This window comes from Anguilla anguilla, chromosome 12 (genome assembly GCF_013347855.1).
Source record: "Anguilla anguilla isolate fAngAng1 chromosome 12, fAngAng1.pri, whole genome shotgun sequence".
NCBI lineage: Eukaryota > Metazoa > Chordata > Actinopteri > Anguilliformes > Anguillidae > Anguilla > Anguilla anguilla.
The window spans coordinates 33,755,957-33,781,864 of NC_049212.1; the positions used below are offsets into that span (position 1 = coordinate 33,755,957).

Below are 25,908 nucleotides of genomic sequence, written 5' to 3' on the forward strand. Positions count from 1 at the left end.
GCGCCTGCTTGTGAGTGTGTGCACATGCTTGTGTGTGTGTGTTGTGCTGGGAAAGTTTTGTCAATTTGAACAGTCCTGTGGCAGCTAATGTTGTTAATGCTTAAAAGTTCATTTAAAAAACAATAATGAAAGTGATGGGCTCTGAGAGTGAGTGACCAAGTAAAGGCCGTTAAAATAAAAAATAAAAAATAAATAAAAAACATCCTAAAGATCCTCTCATAAATGTGAAGGAGGCCTCTCAAAACTAAATAACAAACAGACAGACACCACATTGTATTTTTTGTAACATAATTTATGTATACATATGGCTTCATACAGCAACTGCAAAGACTGTTCTTGTACATGTTTAATTTCTGATTTGTGTTGCAATATAATACAGTTGTATCCGGCATTTACTCATAAGAGGACTCTGGGAGCACTGTTGCTAAGGTTAAAAAAATTAACCTTTAAAAAATTGCTGTTTTTTTATTTTTATTTTTTAAACCGTTAATGAGGCAGTGATTATTCACAAGGATGTTTTTTTTTTTTTTTTTTAACCTCTAAATCAGCTTCCATGTGAACAGCAGCAATAATAATTACATGTCAGTGTCAGCACAAACCTGTAGGAACACATATTTCTCAACCCCTTCCCTTCCAACCAACGAGACCTCTGTCCTAAACAGATGGATATTTGTTTTAATTATTTTTTTCTAAATGCGTACATCACTCATTTTTTATTATTTTTTTGATTGAAAATTGTGCTAAAATTGTAATGCTTCACTGTACATAAGTTTAAAGATGTAACAGTTTGATTTTAAAATAAGCAACAATTTCTTCTCTGTCCATTAGCACTGGTAATAAAGAAGTGCAATACATTTACATTTCTCAGTCTATAAAAAAATTGGTCCAAATGTCCACGCTCTAAACGGGTATTGTCCAACAGACAGCTGATTTTTTTTTCTACTACTGACAATAAGCTTCTTTTTTCTACGTTTTAGGTTTTCTTATAAACTGCAGTTAAAAACAACAGTGTCAGTTTACCAAAAAAGCAAAGCACTTGAATCATTGCATCATCTAATGTCTAAATATACTTCATTTTTTTCATATACTATTCAAAACAAATACAATTATGACATCGACATGAAATATCTCCACAACTCTATGTTACAATATGACATTTTTTCATTTTTTACCATCAGTACAAACAAACAAAAAGAAGAACAAGAATGCATAGGTGATATCATCTTCACAATTCACAAAGCAATCATTTACATGTTTTAATAATATATATATATATATATCTGATTATTTTTATGTAAAATCTCTTTATAATTATTATATTAGCTGTGTACGCCTGTGCTTTTTAGTACACAGGAGATTCACGTTCTATGGTCTGAAATGAGGGACCTCGTACACAATGTGACTGAAATATGGATCATGGAAACTTCCCTCAGCTAACCTTCAGGCGCAAGAGTGGGATTGGTGCTATTAGCACAGATGCTAACACACTGACGCTAGATTTTCCTTTCTCCAAACTTCAGTTGATGCGATTGTAAAATTGGTCAGTTTCATAAACTTTAATTAATACTAACTTGTATACAAGTCATTGGGGGGGGGGAAAAATCATATACAGCCACATTTTATTTAGATTCCAGACTGGGATTTTTAATTCAGGAATATCCCAGAGTAACTAGCCCGAGCTTTGCCCTTTGGGCAAATATTCAATCAAACTACGATGCACTTTGTCCTTAATTTCGAGCAAGGAATTTTAAACAAGCGTTAGATTTAGCTTTTCATTATTTTACATTTCTGCTGAATTTCAGTAATCAGTGAACTCAGGACAGGCTTGTTTGCGGTCCTGTAGCTCTCATTAAGCATTAAACTGGGAAACAGAGCCTGACGAACGATAATGAGCACAGCATTTTAGCAGGGGTCAGCAACCTCTCGGCTTCTTAACATCTACATATTTATCTGAGCACTCCCTAATGATACGCTAAAACAAGGAATATGTCTCTTTTAAATATATATATATATATTTATATACATACAGGAACATCTATGTGTATGTACACGCATATGTCTTCTTTAACAAACAGTATGCATTCTTAAAAAATAAAAAAGTCTTCAAAAATTTTAAGAAAAAAATCATGAACACCTAAAATGCTATGTACACGCTCTATTGAGTTAAGTAACACTTCACAGGCGGGGAGGGTTGGGTGTGACCTCTCTAAGCTACACACAGTGAGTCTGCATTTTTAAAACATCTTTCACTCCGGAGTGAACAGACATCTTTAAATGTAGGCCGAGATGCGAGGGCCATCGATCGATCGAGAAAGAGAGAGAGAATGAGTGTGTGAGAGGAAAATAATTAGAAAGAATGAGAGCGAGAGAGAGAGAGAATGAGAGAAAAAGAATTAGAAAGAATGAGAGCGAGAGGGAAAGAGAAGGAATGAGAGAGCGACAGAGTGAGAAAGAGAGGTAGAAAAACACAGAATAAAACAGTTGGTTAGGGGGAGGAGGAGGTGGCTGAAAGGCACCAGTGTGTTATTCCACCTGAAAGAAATCCAAAGGTTCAAAAAAAAACAAAACAAAAAAAAACAACAACCAAAAAAAAAGAAAAAATAACAAAGCAGTACAGACAGACTTGGATCAGCTGGACCAGTGCTTGGGAAGGGGGTGGGGGGAGGGGGGGGCTAACACAGCCCTAACTGGGGTGTAAAAAGCAGGAGCCAAACAGCAAAAAGAGAGAGAGAGAGAGAGAGAGAGAGCGCATTGGACGGCTGAATGCTTAGCACTGACACAGCCTCTCCCATTCCCATCCACCCAGACGAACTAACCACAGGACAGGGACCTGTGTTCCCCCCTCTCTTTCTCCCGTCCCATAGAGTGATGGTGGCTAAGTGACATATGTTCCTGCACTAAAATAACACCCAACCCCTAACACACCAACACCCCTGACAGCACACGTGTGGGCTTCAATGGTGAATCATTGTATACACTCAACTATTCTTTCTTTTTTTGGGGGGGGGGGACTCACTGGAGAGGGGGCCTTAAGTGTGAGGGCACATTTACTGAAACAGAGAGCACCTGCAAGTGCAGGCTAAGGCATTGAAAAGCAGCATTACAAAAATGTAAAAAAAATATCTACAACTGGGGCTTTGTGTCTTCTGTCCCTTATGGTAAGAGCCTGCCACAGCCTGAGGAGTCTGAAGGACTCCTTTTAAGCCTGGTGTGCGTGAGACGATCTCGAAAATCAGAGTTTATCACAGCCATTAAGCCCCTTAAGGCGTTTAAGACCAAAAACTGTTTGTGTGGAAAAACACAGACGACCAGAACGTTACTGTACTGTGTTCCTTCTACGAGGCAAAAGCTAAAATTTAATGAATAATAATAATAATATCATAACGATAATAACAAATCTGTAAAAATGTTGGATAACTTCTGCATCTGCAAATATATATCTACGTAGATACTTTCAATATACGTTTTAGTTATTTACATAACAAAAAATATAAAAGAAATAACCTTGTTAACAGCCTCATTGAAAAAAGCACTCAAGTTTGAGAAGTTTCCCGCCTGAATGAAACACAAAATATAGTCAGATCCAGTTTTCTTCTCTTTTCTGCTTTACATCTATGACCCTGATTTACATGTGCATGCCTGTAAACTTGCTGTACAACTCTAAACATACTACTTCTTAATGTAGTATATCTAAAATGATTTTAAAAGTACAATATGCAACACACAAAAAAAAATGTGTTATGATGTAACATCGTCCAGGAGCCCGTTAGCCAGGAGCCCATTAGCCAGGAGCCCGTTAGCCAGGAGCTCATTAGCCAGGAGCCCGTTAGCCAGGAGCCTGTTAGCCTCCTTCATACAGTCCAGGCCCAGCTTTGACTGATCTACAGTATTTACACGCTGACCTTCAGAGTCCAAACACATACACCAGTTTAGCTTCCCAGCTCCTCTGACCAAAGCAGGTTGACTAGATTAACATTCATGAGAGCGCCACTCATTCACATTGCATGAGTGAATTGAGACTCATGATCAATGGTTATATCACACCTCTGAAGATGATTAAATCGAGTTGAATGGAACAGGAGACAATCTGAGACCAATTACAGCTGGTATCACTTTTATCACAACAAGCAGTTTCTCCTGCTCATTCACAAGATTTCACTTAGGCAATAAGGGGCACATTGTACACTAACGTAAAAAGCTCAACACCTGAAGAAAACACTGGCACACTGTATGAGGTGGAGAAAAATCATCAAGCGACGTGAAGAATCGACATAAAAGAATTGAGATCTAAATGTTCTTCATGTCTCAAAGTGAAACGGTATTTCTAATTCCTGAAATAAAATAATAAAAAAAAAAACATAAAACCTGTTTACATGGCATCTAACTCCAGTTTTTCCAACTTTTTCTCAGATAAGGTGCAGATTACGTCATACCAAAGCCTAGCTATACAGGGGTGAACTGGTTTGTTGCGTTTCTGCGGCATAAAGAAGGGAGTCGTGCTAACACGGCTAGCGTGCTCAGCACTGATTAGCTCCTTGAGACAGGAAAAATAAAAAAAAGCAACATAAACTTGGCTCTGAAGTTCACACAAATAGTTTGGCACTTGATTTATTTACAGTTCCATGACGACAGGGATTGGATGAAAAGCAAATAAAAGTCTAAAAAAAATAAAAACCAGCACAAAATCTGAAGGGAGAGGACAAGCGTCTCGGCTTGCACGAGAACTGAGTGCTGAAGAAAAGAGAGGAGGAAAAGCAACACTATCTATTGTCTCTTGAAACGACTGAGATGAAAAAAGAGGAACTGGGGATGGCTTCTCTGTCTTTGGGTCACTGATTTCCATTTTCCTGATGAAGGTCCAGCTCTGGCTGAGATACGGTTTTTAATTGTTAACCTGCAAAAAAAAACAAAAAAAAAACAAAACGAAAGAAAATTAAATACAAACGCATCAACGAATGAATGTCGCTAGCATTGAGGGGGTTATGCATGACTAATTAATGAGCTCAACAGTTCAGCATGAAAACTGGTACTGAACATTTACAACAACTATCAGAGTTGAAGATCGGCTTAATTCAGCCAATTAAGAAAATTTACTGAAATTCAACTGATCGATTTCAAGAGCAAAATGGCTCTAAAAAAATGGCAGAAGCCACTGTTGACTAAAGACCATGTCAATGCCAATATGCTCTACAATAGTACATGCGTGTGCTCACCTGTACATGTGTGTGTGCTTGGCTCTGTCTGACGTCTACCCCGACACCCAGCTGTGTGTGGTGGTCTTCACACTGTGAGAGAACCCCTGGGGAGCGCCCATGGAGTCAAAGTTGAAGTCCAGGGTGTCTCCGTCCATGAGCGTGTCATGGAGGATGGACTCCATGTCGCACTCAAAGCGCTCTATGGACATGTCGTCGAGGTCGCTAGGCAGCTTTTCGTGGTGGTGCAGGTGGTGGGGAGGAGGCAGGCCGGGCCGCCCGTACCCGTTGGTGTTTGGTGTGCAGTAGTTGGGGAGCAACCCCCCCGGGAGGTGGACCCCGGGGCCGAAGGAGACCTGCATGGGGGTCTTCACGGTGGCCAGGCGGGCCAGACCCCCGGCATGTGTCATACCGGCCGGGGGCAGCAGGGGGCGCCCCCCGTTCATGGCCACGGATGTGGGGGGGGGCGGGTCCTCGCGAGGCATGGGGGTGTTGGTGGGGGTGTGGGTGAGAGTGGGAGTGAGGGTGGGGGTGGCCTCCCCCTCGCCCGGGCTGGGGGGCGCTGTAGGGGGACATCATACGACCCCCCGCGGACTGGGACACCACGGTCTCAACGGAGGGCATGAGGTCTCCGTGCGGGTCGCCGTCCGAGGTCAGCAGCTCCTTGAGCAGCCCGGCGGGGCAGCCGTACTGCCCCAGCGGGGGGCTGAACCCGGGCTTGCCCTCGGTGAGCGTCTGCAGGGGCATGGGCGACATGGCGTTGAGCCCCGCCTGGCCATACAGGCACTTTCGGTAGTCCTGCTGGGGCGGCTGCGAGCCCATGCTGGGGGAGCTGTAGGCCGGGTAGCTGGGGCTCGCCTGCATCATGGAGGACGGGGAGGACTGGGCGGAGCCAGCCGGGGCCCCGCCCCCGGCCCCCACCTGCGGGTTCTTGGGGGAGAGCAGGTTGAGGTTGCCCAGCAGGTCCTCCATGACGTTCTCCGAGGCGTGGCGGCCCGTCATCTCCGAAAGGCTGGGGAGGGTGCTCATCTTCCCCCCCGAGCCCCCGGGGTAGACCAGGTGAACGTCCCCGTCCACCAGCTCCTCCTGCTCGGGCATGAAGGGCGAGCGGCGGCCGCTCACCGTGCTGGCGTTGGAGCTCGCCCGCGGCCGGAAGCTGTTCCAGGTGTCAAAGTCGTCGTTGCTGTGGGAGTTCGGGCTTCCGGGCCACTTGCTGTACTGGGACCCGGGGCTGTCGCCGCTCACCTCCGACCCACCCTGGAGGGACACCTGTGGTGGGGGCAGGAACTCGCTTTAGCGATGTCGACAATTATGTTTTCTTCATGTGACGTTGCTTGTACATCATGAGGTCGTTCTGATGCAAGGCTGTATTTACTGTATGCATGTAATTAAGCACAGAAATGCAATGTGACAGAAGAAATTGAGTTATTCACGAGGAGTCTCAGATTGTGATTTGCAATTTAGATTTGTCAGAAATTTAGAATTGCAAATTGCAATCTATACAACGGCATGAACAGCCCCCTGAACTCTTCTCATGTGCTTCATTACGTCAACACAGCACATCGTCAGCAGCGTCCATCACTCCAGGACAGCACAGATAAAAAGACAGCTAGTATCAGCAGTTACAATCAGTTCAGCCAATTCAGGAAAACAAAGTGAACTTCAATTAATGCACTTAGAATGCCAATGGTGTTCCATCAGGATTTATGTCTAAGTCTATGTCCTATTTTTACTACTGTGATGGTCTTTTTCCTGGTTAAAAAAAAAACCTATTTACCTTCTGTAATTTTCATTGTCTATAATTTGTTTCATATTGTTCGTCTGCAACCATATTATATGTGCAGGCTGCCTGTCTGTGGCAGGACACTCTTGAAAAGGAGAGTCTCCATCTCAATGAGGTTTTCCAGGTTAAATAAAGGTTAATAAATACAATGAATTATCTTCAATAACCACATTCATATTCCATGAGCAACAAAAACAATCCAGGAAGCCAAAGCGACCTTTGTTCAGGGGGTGGGGGGTTGCGGGTTTTAAACACCAGCTAGCGTGGCACCAGTAGGCTTCTCAGAGACGCGGTCGCCAGGTGGGACAGGAAGGAAGCGGGGCGAAGCGAGCGCCTGTGAAAAAGGCGAGCGTGCACGGAGGGCCCGGGCTGATAACAGATCAAAGGTAAGAATGCGAGGGCCGGGAAAGGATGCGACGACCGATAGCTGAAAAAACGCGCAGCTGCCAACATGCTAACGCGCCGTAATCTGATAAGCCTGCAGAGCAGACCGTGCCGAAACAGATCAATGCCCGCGGATCGCATCACGTCCTGCTCGCGACCCTGTCCAGGGCATAAAAATTCACCTTTTCACCCACTGGCCACAGAGTGGCTTGGGCACTCTAAAAATCACCAGCCATTTTCAACATTACCTTTTACAATGCAACACAACCTGGTCGGATGCCTGCCACAGTGGGTGCTACATTAGAAAATGGTAAAAACCACAATGAAAATGTTACCAGTGTTTGGCTGGTGGCTGGTGTCAGTTCCATACCATAACTCTGTCTTTCCCCAAAGCACCCGGACAGAGAAGTTACAGTCTGTGGGACTGGTTTTTGGAAAAACCCTGATTTCTGACCAATTCTAGCAAGTTTCAGTCAAGCCAGAAGTTAGTGGCTGAGCTGAATCGTTGCCACCAGCTGGAGCTCTACCCACCCAACACTGACCGTCTAGCCGAACATCAGAATGTAGGGTCAGGCTCAAAGACAGACAAGTATACACAAAGAAAAAAAAAACCTTTTCAGAAAACATGCAATGTCTGAAGGTGGCAATAATTAGTATATCCGGCCATATATTGTGAAGTGCTCAAATATGTTGCTAATATATTTTTCCTTCCATACATTTGCAGTGTGGCTGGTTTTGGCGGGCGCGGGTGGGTGGGGGTCTCTCTCTCTCTCTCTCTCTCTCTCTCTCTCTCTCTCTCTCACCTTTTTCTTGGCGGCTCGCCCGCGGCTCTTGGCGAGCTTGCTGTTGTTGTCCATGGAGGCGGCCCGGCGGCGGGGCGACTTCCCGCTCTTGCTGCCCTCGGGGTTGAGCATCCACCAGGAGCTCTTGCCCGTGCCCTCGTTCTGCACGCGGATGAATCGGCTGTGCAGGGACAGGTTGTGCCTGATGGAGTTCTGCAAGGAGGGGGAGACAAGGGCGGAGGGTCAGGCGGATCGACTCCACATGAGCACATTTTACACTTCTTTTCATTTTAATGAATTATCTTTCCTCTTCAACGGGAAAGGAATGTTATGTGGATTTACCGGGAAGTTTAGTGCAGGAGGAAACACGTACACGCTTACATATGAGCTATCGTATTAGACCTCAGACAAATTATAAAAACCTACTTCCTAGTCAAATTGTTCCGTTTTTCCATAACAATCATATCTGGTGAAATAAATAAAAAAATAAATACATATTTATTCATGGAGGATTCAATGGGGCTTCAATGTAAAATAAACAAACAAACAAATAAAAAATAAAAAAATAAAAAAATAAATAATGGCCAATATATTTGTGATTCCCACTACTGTTCCAGTTCATACTGGTTAAGTCACCCCACACAGGGAGATGATGTGACTGAGACTGTAAAGACCATGCGCAGAGCTCGGTATGGTCACTTTCTTATCGCACACAATGGGAACACTGAATACCTTCATTTATCTTACAAATACAACACCCCCTCATCTCCATGGATCTGCCTGGTTAAAAAAAGGGTAAATAAAATACTTTCCACTGCTTTATTCTCATTTAATTTTTTTATTTGACTTAACCGTGTCTTTATTCCTTATTACAGATGCTAGCCACTTGAAAACAAGTTATTTACAGGTTTCCCATTTTGGTTCTTAGAAATTGGATTCTCCATATTCATATTCACAGAACAGTGGGTCAGAAATCCATTAATGTTACCAACGTTGTTTCTGTGAAATTTCATTTAACAGTTTCATTCACAAAATTCATCAAGGGCAGAGAGGCTGGGGGTACTGCAGGCCGATCACAGGGTTTCATTCACACATCTTATCTGTGCCACTGGTGGGCTGAAACAAGGTCATGTGATCGTCACAGTGCGTCTTTCCCTCTTTCCGTCTCGTGAATACGATAACCGAAACCACCAGCGGATGGATTTTAATTCACTGAGGGGAGATGAGGTGAGAAGGCGTGTTTGTTGGTTTTATTCAGTTCAGGTTGACGCCCATAGATGAGGCTGTTGTGGAGTCGTGAACTCTGACATTCACCATGCCGACAGGCTACAGATCCCTTGGCTGTAGCTTGAGAGTTCTTTACGATGCCTCAGCGAATCACACGATTTGATCTTGGGGTGAATTTACAGAGAACCCCATCCTTCGGTAGACTGTCGTGAATGCTCTCCATTTGTAAATGATCTTTCGCACAGCTTGGAAATGGCTTTATAAACCCTTCCCAGACGAATTAGCGGTGGCGATAGCTTCTCTGAGACAGTCACGGGTATCTTTTTGTCCTCCTTGGCCTGCTGAGTGAACACAAACCCGAATGCTCCAGGTCAAACTGTGACTTTTTCTGTATTTATACACAGGTGGTACTGCTTCCTGATGATCAACTAATTGTGTGCAGTTGATTAGCAGCAGCTGGTTATAATTACCTTCTTAACTGATCTGGTTTTTCACAAATGGCTTCTGCATACTGGCTTATTTTTGGCTGAATAAATAATGACAAAGTAAATGTGTGTTTTGAGTCTTGTGATGTTGGTGGACTTACTTACACTTGCACTTGGTGAGATCTAGTTAAGGGTTAGTTATATCCCAATATGGAAAAACCACAGAATTTAAAGAGGGTGTACTTTCTTTTTGACATCACTGTATATATCCATCGTAAAGCAACAGCAACGGCACATACTTCATATATACAAGAACACTGGTCCAGCACGCCTCACTGGACAGCGAATGGAAACATTTGATATTCAAATGGATTTTTAAATATGTCAAACTATATTTTGACAGTTACAACAGAACGTAACTCCGACAGTATTTGTAAATAATGTGAGCAGGGGAATGGATTCAACTTGAACATGGTACAGTCCCAGTGAAACCCGAACTTCTGGTGGCGACGATCACAGAAAGTCTCAAAAGCCTTCTTGTAAGCTGCGCTCGTAAAAAGAAGTGGTCGGGCCACATTTCAAATCTGTGTCCTAAAATAATTTTTGAATGTATGGCTGTGTGAACCAGTTATCGCTAGGCGCGATGTGTGAATACCCCCTGCTTCCATTAATACGCTGACTGTCTCATCCAGCTGCGTCATTCTAGCAGTTACATAACATCTGAAACCGTTAAAATCATTCACCAAAGCACAGCAAAGCAGGAAGTGCCCTCAGAGCGCGCTTCCAGCCAATGACAGCGCTACTGCGCTGGCCTTTCAAAGCGTGTTATCCACAAATCAGCAGAATGTGTGTGCGTGCGCGTGTGTGTGCGTGTGTGTTTCACAAGAGGTATTTTTTTTCTTTAAAATCAGGTCACCGTGACTTCATCTAATCCTCATCACAATAACACTCGCCCCGACAGCACACCCAGTTTCACCGGCAGTACAGTTTTCCCGCCCACAGCCAGCTCCAGCCGAGCACCCTCCGCATCGCGGGCCCGATGCAAACGGGGGTGAGGGGGGGGGGGGGGGAACGTGCTCGCGGGGTTAATAAACACCGCCGCGCACTACGCTGCCCTGAGACGCGGCGGCGGAAACGTTTCTGTTCTTCAAACTCTACAGGCGGCGGCGACCGAAACGGCTCTCCGATAACAGAGAGAGAACGAGAGAAAGGAGAAAACGCGCTCGCGTCTTCCACGCTCCGCGTCTTCCACGCTCCGCGTCTTCCACGCTCCGTGTCTTCCACGATCCGCGTCTTTCACGCTCCGCGTCTTTCCCGGCAGAGCGACGGAACGCCGTAGCAACCCTGTCATTTCCTTCCAAAATACTCGCGCAAAAACACGCCCAGAGAGTCCTTTCTTTGTTGTGTGTGTGTGTGTGTGTGTGTGTGTGTGTTTGTCATGGTCTACTCCTCCACATGGTAGGAAACACAGTGAATGAGCTGCCGTACAGGATGTCACACAGTCATTCCAATCAAACTTACAAATCAAAATACCTGAAAAGGAGTCCTGACAACTGCAAACAAGGCCATGGACAGGAAAGAGCCAATCATCAGTCACAGACACAAAAATGGCGGGACTTCAGAATGGTAACATTATGTGACAGGATATACAGTTATATCATTCAAGCACAAGTACTCCCAGAGTACTTATGGCTTTTAATGCAAGTACCGTCCACTTTAAATACTGTAAGACAAATCCAATCTCCGAGCCAAATAGCACGTTAACAATATGTATATTTTTTTAAAACCGTAAAGCCCACAATAAACAATTGGAATCTATCGACAGGTGTGTGTGTGTGTTTGTGTATGCATGTCTGAGTGTGTGTGTGTGAGCGTGCGTGCATTTGTGGATGTGTGTGTGTGCGTGCATTGTGTATTTTTTGTGTGAATTTCTGCGTGTTTCTAATATCTCCTGTCCTTGCGTCCCCACGCTTATCTCAGTCTCTCATAAACATCTTGTTGTCGTGGCAACCACAATATCCCACCAGGGTAATTTTGTTCCAGAGATTTCATCAAGGCCCGATGGGCTGGGAATTTTATTTTCTCTTTCACTGCCATTCTTATAGTGCTGTTTTTTTTTGTTTTCTTTCAGAGCCCCGGGGACGATACCAGCCAGTAAAACCCCTCAGGACCACTACCCAAGACTGAGGGCCACAGGCCCCGAAGCTCTACGGCCTATGAAAAAAGCAAGACAATCTCTACACTCACTTCAATTTTCAGATTTTTAAATGGACAATGATAGCTGTAATTCTATACAGATGCAGGGTGGGGGGGGGGAGGGGGGGGGGGCAAGCTTTCATTCAGAGTGTACAGCGTGACTTTAAAATCCAGACCGAAGGAAGTCGAAAATAAAAAAAAATGAAAAGTTGAGCCATGTGACATTTGAATAACAGGATGATTATACGCTGAAGTTGGGCTGAGACAGCTGGACAGACGTCAGGACTTTCCCGCACACACAGAGGCCCGATTAGCACACGCCGGAGAGAGACAGAGTAACACCATCTCTCTGTGACTCACTTCCCCACATCTGGTCCCCAGCCTGCTCCTCGCCCCGCCCCGCCCTGACCGCCCCCCCCCCCCCCCCCCCCCACCCCCACCCCAACGGGGCCCGGGACAGCAGGCGCCTGGCCTGCCCCCTACCAGGCCCAAAAACAAGCGCTACACCAAAAAGGATGGGTGGAAGGAGGAGCAAGAAAGGAGAGCGAGAGAGACGAGAGAGTTCGAGATGGAGAACGCAAGAAGGGTGAGGAAAGGGAGATGGATGGAGAGACAAAGAGAGAGACAAAGAGAGACAGAGAGAGATAGAGAGAGAGAGAGGCAGAGCGATAAGAGATGGAAGAGAGCTGCGTGACCAGCAGCCAATCCTGCCTCCGTAGCGACGGCTCAGCGGAGGAAAACAGAAGCGTTCTCCAAACAGAGCGTGTGCACACAGGATATTACCCAAGGCTGGAGCGGCCGCTCCCCTTCAAACGAGGCGTGCGCGCACGTCACCCAATGACACCGCGGCTCGGGACTCTGACGGTGTCATGGAAACCAAGCGGGTTATCTTCTCTGACTCGGAACAAAGCTTTTTCCATGGATTCCGCCATCTCAGCAGGAACAACCGGGAGTCCCTACCCCAGCGTTTAACGGATCAGACGCACGCGGTGTCCCGAAACTACCCACCTGGTCCTCAGCATTACAGCTACTGCTGTGTGTACTCTTTTTTTTTTTTAACGCTGTTGGGATGAGCCCAATACCTGGGGGAAAAGTGACTGAATTCAGACAGTGGAGCATGGTAAAAAAAAATAATAATAAAAATAGTGGAGGAACGCCATCAAACGAAAACCATGGCGGACGCCTGCGCCGTGTGCGGGGAGTCTGGCCGCCAGCGCGTCTGGAATCGCCACGGAGACACGGCTCTCCCTGCTGTTTTTTATTTATTTAATTTTTGTTTTAAGTGTCGGTGGGACAAAGCCGTCCTACGCCCAGCGAGGCAACAACGTCTGAGCGGTGTGCAGCTACTCAAACTGACCTGACTGGGACACGCCCCCACGCCATCCCGCAGGCAACCAGCCCCCTCCCTCCAACGACTGGGAGAGGGGACACTGTTGCCATGGAGAGCGAGTGCCTGCACTGTCCATGCGACTGATTGGTCGTTTGTCCCGAACCCCAAGTCCGTTTGCAGCTGAAGAACTCGAGGGCTTCACTGATCAGACCGCCGGCGTGTTTTGGACACAAGCGGCAGACAGACGCTCTGCTACAACGCACTTTCACCTTGGATGGCCATACGGGGGGGGGGGGGGGGGGGGGGGGGCGCAGGTGGAATCAACCAGGCCTAAATCAGGCCCTGGCTTTCAAAACCCCCCTCCCCTCCATCACTGTGGGAATTGTTTTGATGCCTTAGCTACCAGCCAGACATGTGACACATTTGTTTGCTTTTGGTCTGGTTACAGTACGCCTTCGCCAACTTCTCAAAACCAGGCCTGCGGTCTAAAGCGTGGACGGACTCTGTACGGTCACCGTGCTTGTAGCTATGGTAACAGGGATCCACTGATGTGCTGAAACAGGCCCGAACTAAGTGAGCTGCAGACACAGCTTCAAAACGATCTAATATATACCTACTCTTATTCATAATAATATATGTTTTGTTACAAAAAAATTCTATTAAAAAGGAGACAATGTGGTGAAAGGTAATCCCTCGCACGGAAGCTTGGACACCTGGGGTGATGTTTTAATGAGAGGTAGGCTACATCACCATCAGAATACACATCACTATCCAACTGAAAAAAGGCAGTGCCCAATTTGCATGGGCTGGTGGTGACCTTTTTTGAAAAAAAAAAAATAATAATATATATATATATATATAAATGAATAAAGAAATAAATACATAGCTATTTATAGGTTAAACCCTAAATAATGGCTCAGACAATTTTGTGCATTTCACTTATTTTGTCTCATAACCATGGCAAGCTATCATGCTTATCACAGCAGATCTGCCTCCGGCAGGCTGGTAGACTCTGCAAGCACGAATTTCAAACTTTATCAGATAAAAAAAAACCACACGGAGAATCTGCCTGCAGGTCACACGGCTGATGCCAATCTCCAGATACGCAGAAAATTACCAGACATTCAATTTCTGCCCACTTCCATGCCCTGAAGTATCGCTGCAAATGAAAGGGCTTGGCCTGAATACGATGGGAAATGGGCGGGCATCACAGCCTCAATGCTATTTTTTGCCAGTCGTAAAATGGTTGCCAAAAACAAAAAAAGAATTTATGAAATATCCTAATTATAACTGTCACTACTGTACATAAAGGTTTAGCCTACTCTTTGTAGGAAATGCTGAGTGTAGCTAATTTACGACAGAAGTAAACAAAGTTGAAAAGTGTAATTTCAGTGGTTAGCATCACAAAGCCGATCACCATGACCTTGCTACATGTTAGTTAGCTGCGCTGCAGTCCTGGTGTTCTTAAAAAGTGTGAGAATACATTCGTAGCCTGATATCCACAGGGAAAGGGACTGAAGTCCCTAGCATAGGGATATTCAGGAGCACACGCTCAGTGGACAGGGTACCCTGAGCTGCAGCGATGATTATATTGACTCTGAAAGTCACGTTTCAGCAGGGAATGACGACTAAGCGAACGGTGACAGGGTGAAGGCCTCACACAAACTCAAAATCCGACAACTGATCGGGTCACGCGAAGAGCAGGAGCGGCCTGAGCGCGCTGCAATCAGGATGCAGGCTGAACTAAGTGGCCTAAAATGGAGCTAAAACACACCTTATTATTTAGAGAGCGATACGGGGGCTTTGGCGTACATCGTGCCCTTCTGGTGCAGAAGAGAGAGCATGACAGATCGCGCTAGGAAGAGATGTTCGATGCCGTCGTTCGCCATCCTTTTACTTCATAATAGGGCTTCGCAAGACCCCTCTCAAATGAATACCGACCTTGGTTCGGAAGAACGTGATAGAAATGCGAAGTGAAATGGAAGAGTTTTAATTGCTTTCTATTCAGGAGCGAGGACGGCGCGAGTGTGGGCGTTCGAGGAATGCCAGAGAGGCAGCGCTGTGATTGCTTTTCCATGGAACGGCATCGAGTGAAAGAGCGGTGCTACGCGTGGAGTTTGAGGAAGGGGGGGGGGGGTGGGGGTGGGGGGTTGGAGGGTTTCGGACGCAAGCGGACGCGGAGCATTCCTGAACCTCTGCTCACCCGGAAACGGGGGGGGGGGCGGCGTGTTGGGATCACGGCGTGGTCATGCTCCGCACGCTACGGAAAAAAAAAAACAAAACAAACAAAAAAAGGAGAGCGAAGCAACAGCGACCCACGCCAGACGCGAAGAGCCCACAGCGCTCGGCCAAGGCACGAGGAAGTGACCACATGAAAGAAGACTGTCGCAGGAAACGGGGCTGACTTCCTGTCAGGGAGGAAGTGTGGTTCGGAGGGGGATAGCATGGGGAGGGGGGGGGGGGGGCAGCGGAGAGTCATGGAATGCCAACCGCAGGGCCGCAAGTCCAGGCCACAGGATTGTCGCTCTCGCCGGGCATTCCCTGGCCCCGCCCAACCAGCCCCGGGATTGGCTCCCGTGGCAATTGCCGTGGAAACCACCCCCCGACCTCGCCCCCGCCCCCTCGCGGTTCCGTGTGTTGGACACTGACGCAGAGCTCAGAGTGGGGAGCGTAGCCCAAGAAAACAACCCTCCACTCCACTGTCAAAGCCTTCCACATGAGCAGAGGCCACCATTTAGCTGAACGCAGTACAATCACACGGAAAAGCATTCACGTGTCAGCCTCATGTCAAACCTAGAATCTTCTATCGCTTGAGGTCATGGAGAAGTGAGGTTTGGGGTTTGGAGATGGGGGTGTTGAGGGGGTTAGGAGGGAAAGGGTTTCACATCTGAGCATAACCGAATCTGGATCTTTAAGTGCCCGATTTGAGCAAGCTCGTGGGACTGACGAGCACCATCGCTGGAGTGGACACCCCACCTCATAAATTCAACAGCGCTGCTTCTGGTCTATTGTGACTTAGTGCACTTCATTCTATAGAGAGGAAGAGAGGGAACCCAACCTGTCCTTCACTCTGCTTCATCTACACCTCACAGGTAAGGGCACTCTACAGAAGACACATTTACACCATCTGCTGGATTTATCAACTGCAAGTGAGTTCTCTAAAAGGACAATGGATCAGACTGACTGAGTAAAGACCTCACTGTCAGGGAGCAGTATATACAATAAACCATAATCTGATAAACACCTAGACTGAGTCATTTTAGTTCCTTACTGTAATCAAAATTGAGAAAAAAGTACAAGCCACAGAGTTATTGTCATTCTTCTAAGCCATGCTTTGTAATACTTTATATTTACAATGAACAATAGCTAGATGAAAAATGTGCACGATTCCTACAAAAAAAATAAATCCTGTGACTAATGTCGAAGAAATGGAATATGTCTACTGAAGTACCACAGGTGTCAAAGGTCAACCTCTGGAGCCCCGCCCACTGTCTGCTGGTATGTCTGTGCAACTGTCTGTTTGCGTTTCTGTGGTTCGTCTGTGAGCGCGAACAAGAAAAGAAGAGAGAGAGGGAGGGAGGGAGAGAGAAAAACAGAGAGGGTGAACACGAGAGGGCGGGGGAGTGGAAGAACGAGAGAGGGAGGGGGAGAGAGAGGTGAGTGAAGGAGAGGAATGGACGGCAAGAGAGGGAGTAAGAGAGAAAGAGAGAGGTGTGAAGTGTGATGTAAGATATGACTCATTTCAAGCTGGGGAACTTGGAAGCTTTCAGTTACCGACCAACAGTATGGTAAAATTGGATGTTCTACAAATTATAACACTGATAACTTTCCATGAGGCTTATAATTTTAAAGGCTCCTTTTCACCATACTACTTCCATAATTGCTGCAAAACATCTCTGGCACCTTGTTCCTTTGCATAAGCATTAATAAATGGTCACAACAGCATATGTCAACTGATAAGTACCTTCCATGGTGTGGGAGGTCATTACTGTCAATGACATGTCTAGTACACCTCCAGCTCATAGCCCACAGACTCTAGGGTCACGGGTTCAAATCCTAGACAGAACCGTCAGACAGTGTGATGTTTTATTTTTTCTTTGTGGAAAAATTATGTCATAGAATCAAATTACATGTGCAAACTCAGCCAGCCAGCTTTGTCACTGCAATTGTCCAGACTTTACGACAACAGCCAAATGAAAACAACAACAAAGAAATCTTATGTGGCCTATCAAATTTTTACCCCGTTTTGAGCAGCTGATAGACTTGGAACACAATAAGAGGCGAAGGCTAGGTTCTGACACACCTACAGCTGGCATCTCAAAGTTAGCCACACTTAAAGAATGCTTGCAACACTTCGCTCTATAACCATGTGTGCCATTATGAGTGTGGAAGTGGCAGTACAGTGTGGGTGTGTGTGTGTGAGAGAGAGAGGGACAGAGAGAGAGAGGGAAATGAGAGAGAGAGACAGAATAAGAGAGAGAGAGAGAGGGAGAGAGAGGGAGAGGGAGATGAGAAAGAGAGAGAGAGAGAGAGAGAGAGAGAGGCTTTCTGCATGTATGTGCTGTGGCTCTATGCATCTGAGCTGCAGCTGCAGTGAGGGTCATGTGCTCTGTCCTGCTGGGAGGCAGGGGCACAGTATAGGCTTTCATTAAGCCCCCTCTCCCAGCGTGGATCCTCAAAGAGCCACAGTGTTCCCACACCCCACACCCCGCCCCCAGCCCCCGCCCCCGGCCCCCAGCCCCGCCCCCGCCCCCAGGCCCGGCCCCCGGCCCCGCCCCCGGCCCCAGGTCCAGGTAGGCCGAGAGACACGGAGCCCCGCGGGCAGTTTCCACGCCAACCGCTGGCCCTGGCAGAGTGTCCTCCTCAGCCAATCAGCTCACTCCTTCAGTAAAACACAAACCCGTGTTACCTCGGTCCCTGTCCCCTCTGAGTCACCTGAGGTCACGTTCGAAACCTCTTTAGTCAGAACCGAAGAAGCAAAAGGCAGAGCAGCAGCTCACCACCCCTATCCCCCGCCCCCGCCCCCCCCACAACCGCTCCGCCAACTGAAACTCTGATTTCTGCCGAAAAAGACGGGCTGCAGGCTTTAACCTTGTGCCCCTCTAACTGCCACTCCCGCTGCAGACGCACCCCAAACCGCGACCCGCGCCACCTGCGCGGCTCCCCAGCGCGCCGAGAGGCGTCGTCCGTTAGACACCCGCGATGCGACGCGGCCCACGCCCTGCCAAATGTGACTCAACGCCCCGCCCTCAGGGAACGCCAGAAACCAAGGAAACCGAGACCCGCCCACAAGCCCCCCACATTCTCAGACTCTGGAGCTCCTCGCTTTCTCTGCCCAAATCTGCACGCTTAGCCATTACCAGCTAAAGGACTCAACTGATCCTAGAACAGCATCTGCTAAATCAAAAAGGGTCTCAGAGTAAGACTGCTGATCTGGGAACAGGTTCTCCCTGTTCATACCCTTAACCCTTAACATTATGACTTTTAAAGGCCAAACTGATACAAGAGCAGCGCTCCTAGACCGAGATCGCTTTCTGAATAAGGGCCCAGGGCCCTCGATTTTACGACGTTGCGAGGGAACAGCCAGTTCCCTCCCTCGTACTGGGTCCCGTTGTTAGAGTACAGACACAAATGCATTCTGCTGACACGCGGAGAAAAGGCAGAGGTGTGGTTAACAGGAGACTGGAGAAGTCAGACCTGTCATTACTGCATCACCAGCTCAGCGGGCCTCGCAGACTAAGTATAGCTTTGCTTTCTGGAGAGACGGCTCCAGGTGAAGTTAAGAAACCCCAGAAATTGCCGCTTTCTGCGACAGATCTTTTATTTTTATTTTATTTTATTTTTTATCTAGAGAAAGTAGCAAGCCTGACAGCAAAACATAACTTACGTCTGCAAATACAATAGCTATCGCAAGAAATTGTCAGGAAAACTGAATTATTTTCGACTAATGGCCAGTTGTAATGAATGCTGCTTGAGGTATTAAATCGCATGAGAAATAGCAGAAGTCAGCCTGTTGTACGTTCGTTGAGGTAAGATGACAGTTTTATAGGAGGGGAGCTGGCTGTGTGTCTACTCCAACTCCCTTCCGACAAACACACACACACATACACACACGCACACACACACACACACACACAATCGACCAGGAACTACTCATATTTTTTCTTTAATTTGATCGTCCTGTAATATTAGAAAAATGAAAGCTGAAAGAGGCCATTAATACATAGTGGAGTCATTCGGTGGACCCCAAAGATGAACCGGTTCACTCGCTCAGCATTAGAAAGATGAGCTACAACCGCTGAACATCAGTACAGTGACCTTGTGTCAGAGTCGTCCCCCGCATCACCAGAGGATTATAGGGGTTTTCTCCACCCATGCAACCTCAAAGACTGTAAGTCTGCTCACTTTTGGCTTAGGTGTTGCGCGTGTAGCCTACATAAATGACTCAACGAGACCCAGACATACATCTTAGTCCGATGCAGCAGAGAAACTGGGATGGATTTTCTCACAGAAAAAACCCACAGAAGTTTACAATTCTCCTTTCGTCTGATTGACGGAGTCATTTCTCGCCCGTAAAAATGAATAATTTCTGTAAAATTAAACTTATCTCCTTTGCCCTTTGCAGGGCCAAATGCAAGAGCCCTGTTCAGGGCGACGTGGGGGTAATCCCCTCAGCAGAAGTGGCAGAATCGATCACGAGTATCAGTAAGGTTAACCGCTCGCTAATGTGGAGCTTGGAACAGAAAGCCAGATCACCTGCTCTGACCGGCTCCCTGAAGATAACTTCCACAGTGACATTCGGACATGCTCAAAACCTCTCTTTGTCAGTCTGCTGAAAGCCAAATCTAATCAGACCCTGGTCTTGTGTAACCGAGCATCACATACGGAGGGTCAAAAGGGCAAGGGGGAGGGGGATTACCTCACCCCATCCTAAACCACGTCACAGGCCCCGACTGAATCCATCAAACTCCTGGGCAACAGAATATTTCTTTCAATCATCACAAAGTACTATTATTATTTTTTGCTGCTCTAACATATGTACATATACAGTACTTCAGCATTACCGTTACTGACATTAGATTTAATTTTCCCTCTTCAGTGTGGTTGAAATGGAATACATTTTTGAAATATGTAATATAATGAACAGTATATGTATCATGCTGAGCCAGAAGGAGAGTTATAGTTATCCACAAGTACAATTCCAATGAAAGGTTAGGAAATAACCCCTCTTACTTTTTTTAATGATTTGCTCCTATACGCTTCTTCCATACTGAGAATTAATCTGATATATGAAACGAAAATGAGTCTGCACATGCAATCATTTTCAAGAGAGGAGGAGTTTTCCGGAGCAAAAACAGAACCAAAGCTTTCAAGCTCTTCAAACTGAAGAGGCTCAGCGCTCATTTAGCGCAAGACAAAGAACTCCTGACCACAGCATGCGAGGTCACAAAAGGAGTAAGTAAAACAAGTAATGTTCAGTCTGTGACAATTCCCCACAACAGCCAGTATTGAAAAGCCAGGAAAAAAAAACAAGACAAGATGGCTGGGGCTGCCCGGGGAGATTCGAACGAGCACGACTGGAGGATTTAAGTTTGGTTGAAGTCAAGCAGGCTCAACTTTGCGTCCGCGTTCGTCACCGGCTCAGCGCGTCAGTGTGGGAGAGCGGGCATCACGTCTCATTAACGCGCTCGCAGGTGAGGCGTCACGCCAGAACGACATGGCTCATGGCTCAGGGCGCCTCAGGGTGACCGATGAGAGACGACAGATTTTTATCACAAGGAAGTGAGTGAATCAGCACAAAAGCATTGCGGTCGGCAGGTTCACGTCAAGACCGAGTCCTCTTAGGGGGAAAGCACGGGTATGGTTATACATCTTCTTCCATGGGGCAGGGGTACGCAACCGTGGTCCTGAAGTGCCAGAGACGTTCCTGGTTTTTTCTCCAACCGAGCCTGTAACTGCACGATTGGATTAACTATTAGGCTTCATGAACGCAGGGGGCCATGTGCTGGGGGCATTCAGCTGTCTCACCATTCAGAACCCTGGATATTCTTGTCAGGCTCAAAATAATCCATCAAACTCTTACGACGAAGCTTGGATGGACTGAAAACCAGACACATCACTGACCTGGGCCTGTAGAGTCTTCAGAGTGAAAAACTGGTACGGTTATAGGTCTCTCTTCAATGTATAGGGTGTAGATGTACGAAAGCTTGCATAAATAAAAATAAATCTAGGATGCTCAGATTTGGAAAAAAATACAACCACACCTGAAACAACAAATACTTTACAAGAACAGGAGACCTGAGACTTGAGAAGATACAGATTAATAACAGGTTCCATGGGTTAACCACTTCCTGCAGCTCACTTCCTGACTCACATACATTACAAAAGCAAGGCAGGTACTGTAGGCGGTTTCTAGGTTACGGGCAGAGGGTTGTGAGGGGAGTGACTTCTCCGTTGCCATGGAAGAAGGAGGGTAAAAGCTAAATGTGACCCTTCACTGAACATGCACCACTGAGCATGTTCTCCTCAAGTCTGATTTCAAATCCATTCCTTAATTTTTAAATGAACACTTGAGGAATAAAATCATTTCGATGAATTAGTGTTCCTTTTTTGTTCAACCATGATTGTAGGTGCATTTAGATAAAGCCATAGTTCATGCATCCCTGTCCATAAAAAAAGAATTCTGAACATCAAAGTAATGAAGCAGAATTTAGACTAAGTTCCATACTCATATGTCAAACATTCTTAACAACAATGTTATCTGCTGTAAGTACATGTCATGACCTTTTGAAGATTGACTGTTGTACTCTCCCTGAAAGATTCAGATCCAGCGCTGCGGATGCTCGTCTCCATAGCGACCTGTCGCCGTGGTGGACGCACCGCTGCACCGCCATCCAAACTTTGGCAGCCGCGACATCCCCAACCTGTTCTTCAATGAGCCCCCTGAACGGAAGGACTTTTGGAATGCTCTTGGAAGGTCAGTGTCCTAGAACTCGATTGCTTTCAGCTACCAGCGGTGATTGTTAAATCGGCATTGGAATGTTAGGTTAAGAACATTCTAATCGCACATTTGCGACCTTGCGCCTTAAAGGGTTAAGGCCTGTCCCATTCCCCGTCTTTCCCCAGTTTCTCGCGGTCTTGCGCAAAAGGCCCTTCTGATTGCGAGCCACCTCTTATCTCCTCTGTTTGGCCTGGGTATGAGGACAGGCCTTGGCTGATACAAAAGAAGAGCGGAAAAAAAATCTATAACATATAAATTAAAGGTGGAAAAAGAAATAAGAGGAAACAAATACCCCCCCCTCCACCCCGCCCCCGCCTCTCTGGGGACAATGGTTGCTCCCTGGCCCCTGTTGATTTCCTGTGTTTGCCCTGATAGGTTATCATAGCCGATGGTAGACAATTCAAAGCTCGGTGACACAAGCCTCGCTACCTCTTCGAACGTCAATGCGAAACGCGCTCATTAGCGCTGAGGGAAACGGGAAGCTGGCGGTGAAGCACAAGGGCCGTGGAGATCCTTCAATATTTGCAGACTTTTGTTTTGAGAAAGGAGGCTTACGGAGAGAAGGGAGAGACGGCGCTGGAGAACAACAAGCCGCGCCAGGACGGACCGCGCCGTGTCATCAAGGCCTGGAAGCTGAGGAGGAACGGGCGACCGCTCAAAACCCGGACTGTTATCACATGACAGAGGGATTGGGGGGGGGGGGGGGGGGGAGAACATAAAATCCAGGCTTTTTCCACCACTGCTGTGTCATCATTTGTCTTTTCTGATACTTTCATTCATCTGAAAACCAGGTCAGGCAAGAGACGCTACAAACCTAATAACACGGTCTCTCTCCCTCTCTCTCTCTCTCTCGCTCCCTCTCTTTCTGGCCATTCAGTTGCAGGCTCAACGCGGCCCCAATTTCGGCCATGAAGGAGGGCCTTTGTCGTCAAATTGCAGTGATTAAATTTAGGAAGAGGGAGAGGGCCGGAGACAGAAAAGGCCCAGGACAGAGAGCACGCCGTTGGGAGTTAAAGTCGGTCCAAGTTTGGGCTGTTTGGAGGGAGGGCGTGTGCTTCAGCTCCCAGGCTTTGGGACAACCGCACGCACCCCAAACTCCAAAATTCATGCACTTCAACCTTCGGCAGCCTACCCTACCTTCACAAGCGTAAGGTCAGGAAAGGTAACGCCCCCAAAAAAGCGAGCGTTCCCCAGCGCTTTCTGAAGCCCCAGGACGCCGCTCAGCGCGTCTCACAGGCCTGAGCTCCACCGGGACACAGCGTGAGACGCGTCACGCGAGGGCTTCTGAAGCCACGTCAGCCTGGAGCGCTGCCTCGGCCCGACAGCCGCTGAAACCTGAAGAATGGCTTGCGCTCTCCCCACTGGTCTCGGGATGAAAAGGAGTCTAAGCCTTTCAAGCTTACCACTCTTTTCTCCTGCTTTATTTCTCGTGTGAGACTGATGTGGTAATGCGGCAGGGTACCTTCAAAGGGGATGCCGTTAGTCCCAGTAAAGGGGGTTAATTTGGGGGATGCTGTTAGCCCCAGTAAAGGGGGTTAATTTGGGGGATGCCGTTAGCCCCAGTAAAGGGGGCAAATTTAGGGGATGCTGTTAGCCCCAATAAAGGCAGTTAATTTGGGGGATGCCGTTAGCTCTAATAACAGGGGGCTAATTTGGGGGATGCTGTTAGCCCCAGTAAAGGGGGCTAATTTGGGGGATACTATTAGCCCCAGTATGTGCAGGACTGTAGCCTGAGTGCAGGACACCGCCATGACTCTGTCCCCTCCCCCCATCATGTCCTTGATGACCTCAGGACTTCCCCTCAGTCAGTGGGGGGGGGAAGTGCATTTGTGTGTGTGTGTATGAGTGTGTGTGTGTGTGTGTGTGTGTATGTATGTGTGTGTTTGTGTGTACGTGCGCGCGCATGTGTGTATGAGTGTGTGTGCGCGTGTGTGTGTATGAGTGTGTGTGTGCGCGCATGTGAGTATGAGTGTGTGTGTGTGTGTTTGTGTGTATGTATGTGTGTGTTTGTGTGTACGTGTGCGCGCATGTGTGTATGAGTGTGTGTGTGTGTGTGTATGTGTGTGTTTGTGTGTATGTGTGCGCGCATGTGTGTATGAGTGTGTGTGTGTGTGTGTATGTGTGTGTTTGTGTGTACGTGTGCGCGCATGTGTGTATGAGTGTGTGTGTGCGCGTGTAACTGCACCTTCCCGGTAACCCTTGGGCGCCCATGCGGAGCAGGGTCAGGGTGAAGGAGGCCGAGAGGCAGACGGTGGCACTCTTAGCAGACTTCCTCCTCCATTGTACGGGCAGAGGAAGTGCTGGCCTGCGCTGATAGCCATCCCGCTCATGCCCCAGCTCCACATGCAAAGCGCAGGGAGACGCCGGACCAGACGGACAGCGCGGGGGAGCGTCTAAAAAGGACGGCCCGAGATGCTGCGTTTCCTAATCAAAAGTGAGCTGAGCGGAGGAAGGGGGAGGGACGTTTTCCTTCTACAGAGAGCACGATAGTTTTTTCATGACCCCCCGTGCAAGAGCAGCGACTTGAAAAGATGGAGCGGTTTAGGTATTTTTTTTGGTCAGCATTCCTCGGAGCTCACTTCCAGTGCGCCGCTGAAAGGCTCTCACGCGATGGCGCTTTCTCCCTGGCATTTCCCCTCGCGTCCAAATCAGGCCCCCCGCTCTCCGTTCTCACGGAACGTTCCGGCGTCAGCCGCGTAAGCACGCCTCATCTCCTGCATCCTCCGATAAGGCGACAGCGACATCTGAGGAACTCGGTCGCGTCCCCCCGCCCCCCCCCCCCAAAACAGAGGGGAAAACAACTGAAGGAGAAAGAGGGATTTAAAGGAATGAAAAGGAGAGAAGACTGTAAAGAAGGCTTCCTGCTGAGCGAGGAGGAATGTGGGAGTTTGTGCTGAAATCTGGACGCTAGAGAGAGAGAGGAAGAGAGAGATAAATAGAGAGAGAGAGAGAGAGAGAGAGAGGAAGAGGAAGAGAGAGTGAAATAGAGAGACAGAGAGGAAGAGGAAGAGAGAGAGAGAGAGAAACTGAGAGAGAGGAAGAGAGAGAAACAGAGAGTGAGAGAGGATGAGAGAGAGAGAGAGAGAGAGAGAGAGAGAGACAGAGAGGGCCCGAGAGAGGAAGAGAGTGACAGAGAGAGTGAGAAATAGAGAGAGAGATAGAAAGAGGGAGACAGTGAGAGTGAGAAAGAGAGAGGGGAGAGAGACAGAGAGAGACAGTGAGAGTGAGAAAGAGAGAGGGGGGAGAGAGAGTGAGAGACAGAGAGGGCCCGAGAGAGGAAGAGAGTGACAGAGAGAGTGAGAAATAGAGAGAGATAGAAAGAGAGAGACAGTGAGAGTGAGAAAGAGAGAGGGGAGAGAGAGAGAGAGAGACAGAGGCTCCAGAGGTCTCGTGCCTGTTAAAGGCCGCGCGGGCAGCCGCCGCCCTCATCTGACAGGAAGCGCCTCCGGTGTGACCTCGGCGTCGGGCCGCGGCGTGGCGCGGAGACGGCCTGGCAGGGGCCGAGCCTTTAAAGAGGAGCCGGGCGCGCGCTCTCTCTCTCTCTCTCTCTTCCTCCGCGTCGTCAGACAGGGGACGAGCGCTCGGAGC

At 47.6% G+C, this 25,908-nt stretch overlaps 1 protein-coding gene across 1 annotated transcript in view; it reads right to left on the reverse strand.

Annotated features, from left to right (window-relative positions):
- Positions 1-274: 274 nt before the first annotated feature.
- The window catches only part of foxo1a (forkhead box O1 a), a 45,969-nt gene continuing 20,335 nt past the window's right edge, over positions 275-25,908 (reverse strand). Inside the window, 4 exon segments of the mRNA XM_035384688.1 lie at positions 275-4,894; positions 5,214-5,647; positions 5,649-6,461; positions 8,163-8,354. Coding sequence (XP_035240579.1) covers positions 5,249-5,647; positions 5,649-6,461; positions 8,163-8,354 — 1,404 coding nt within the window. The 3' untranslated portion in view covers positions 275-4,894; positions 5,214-5,248.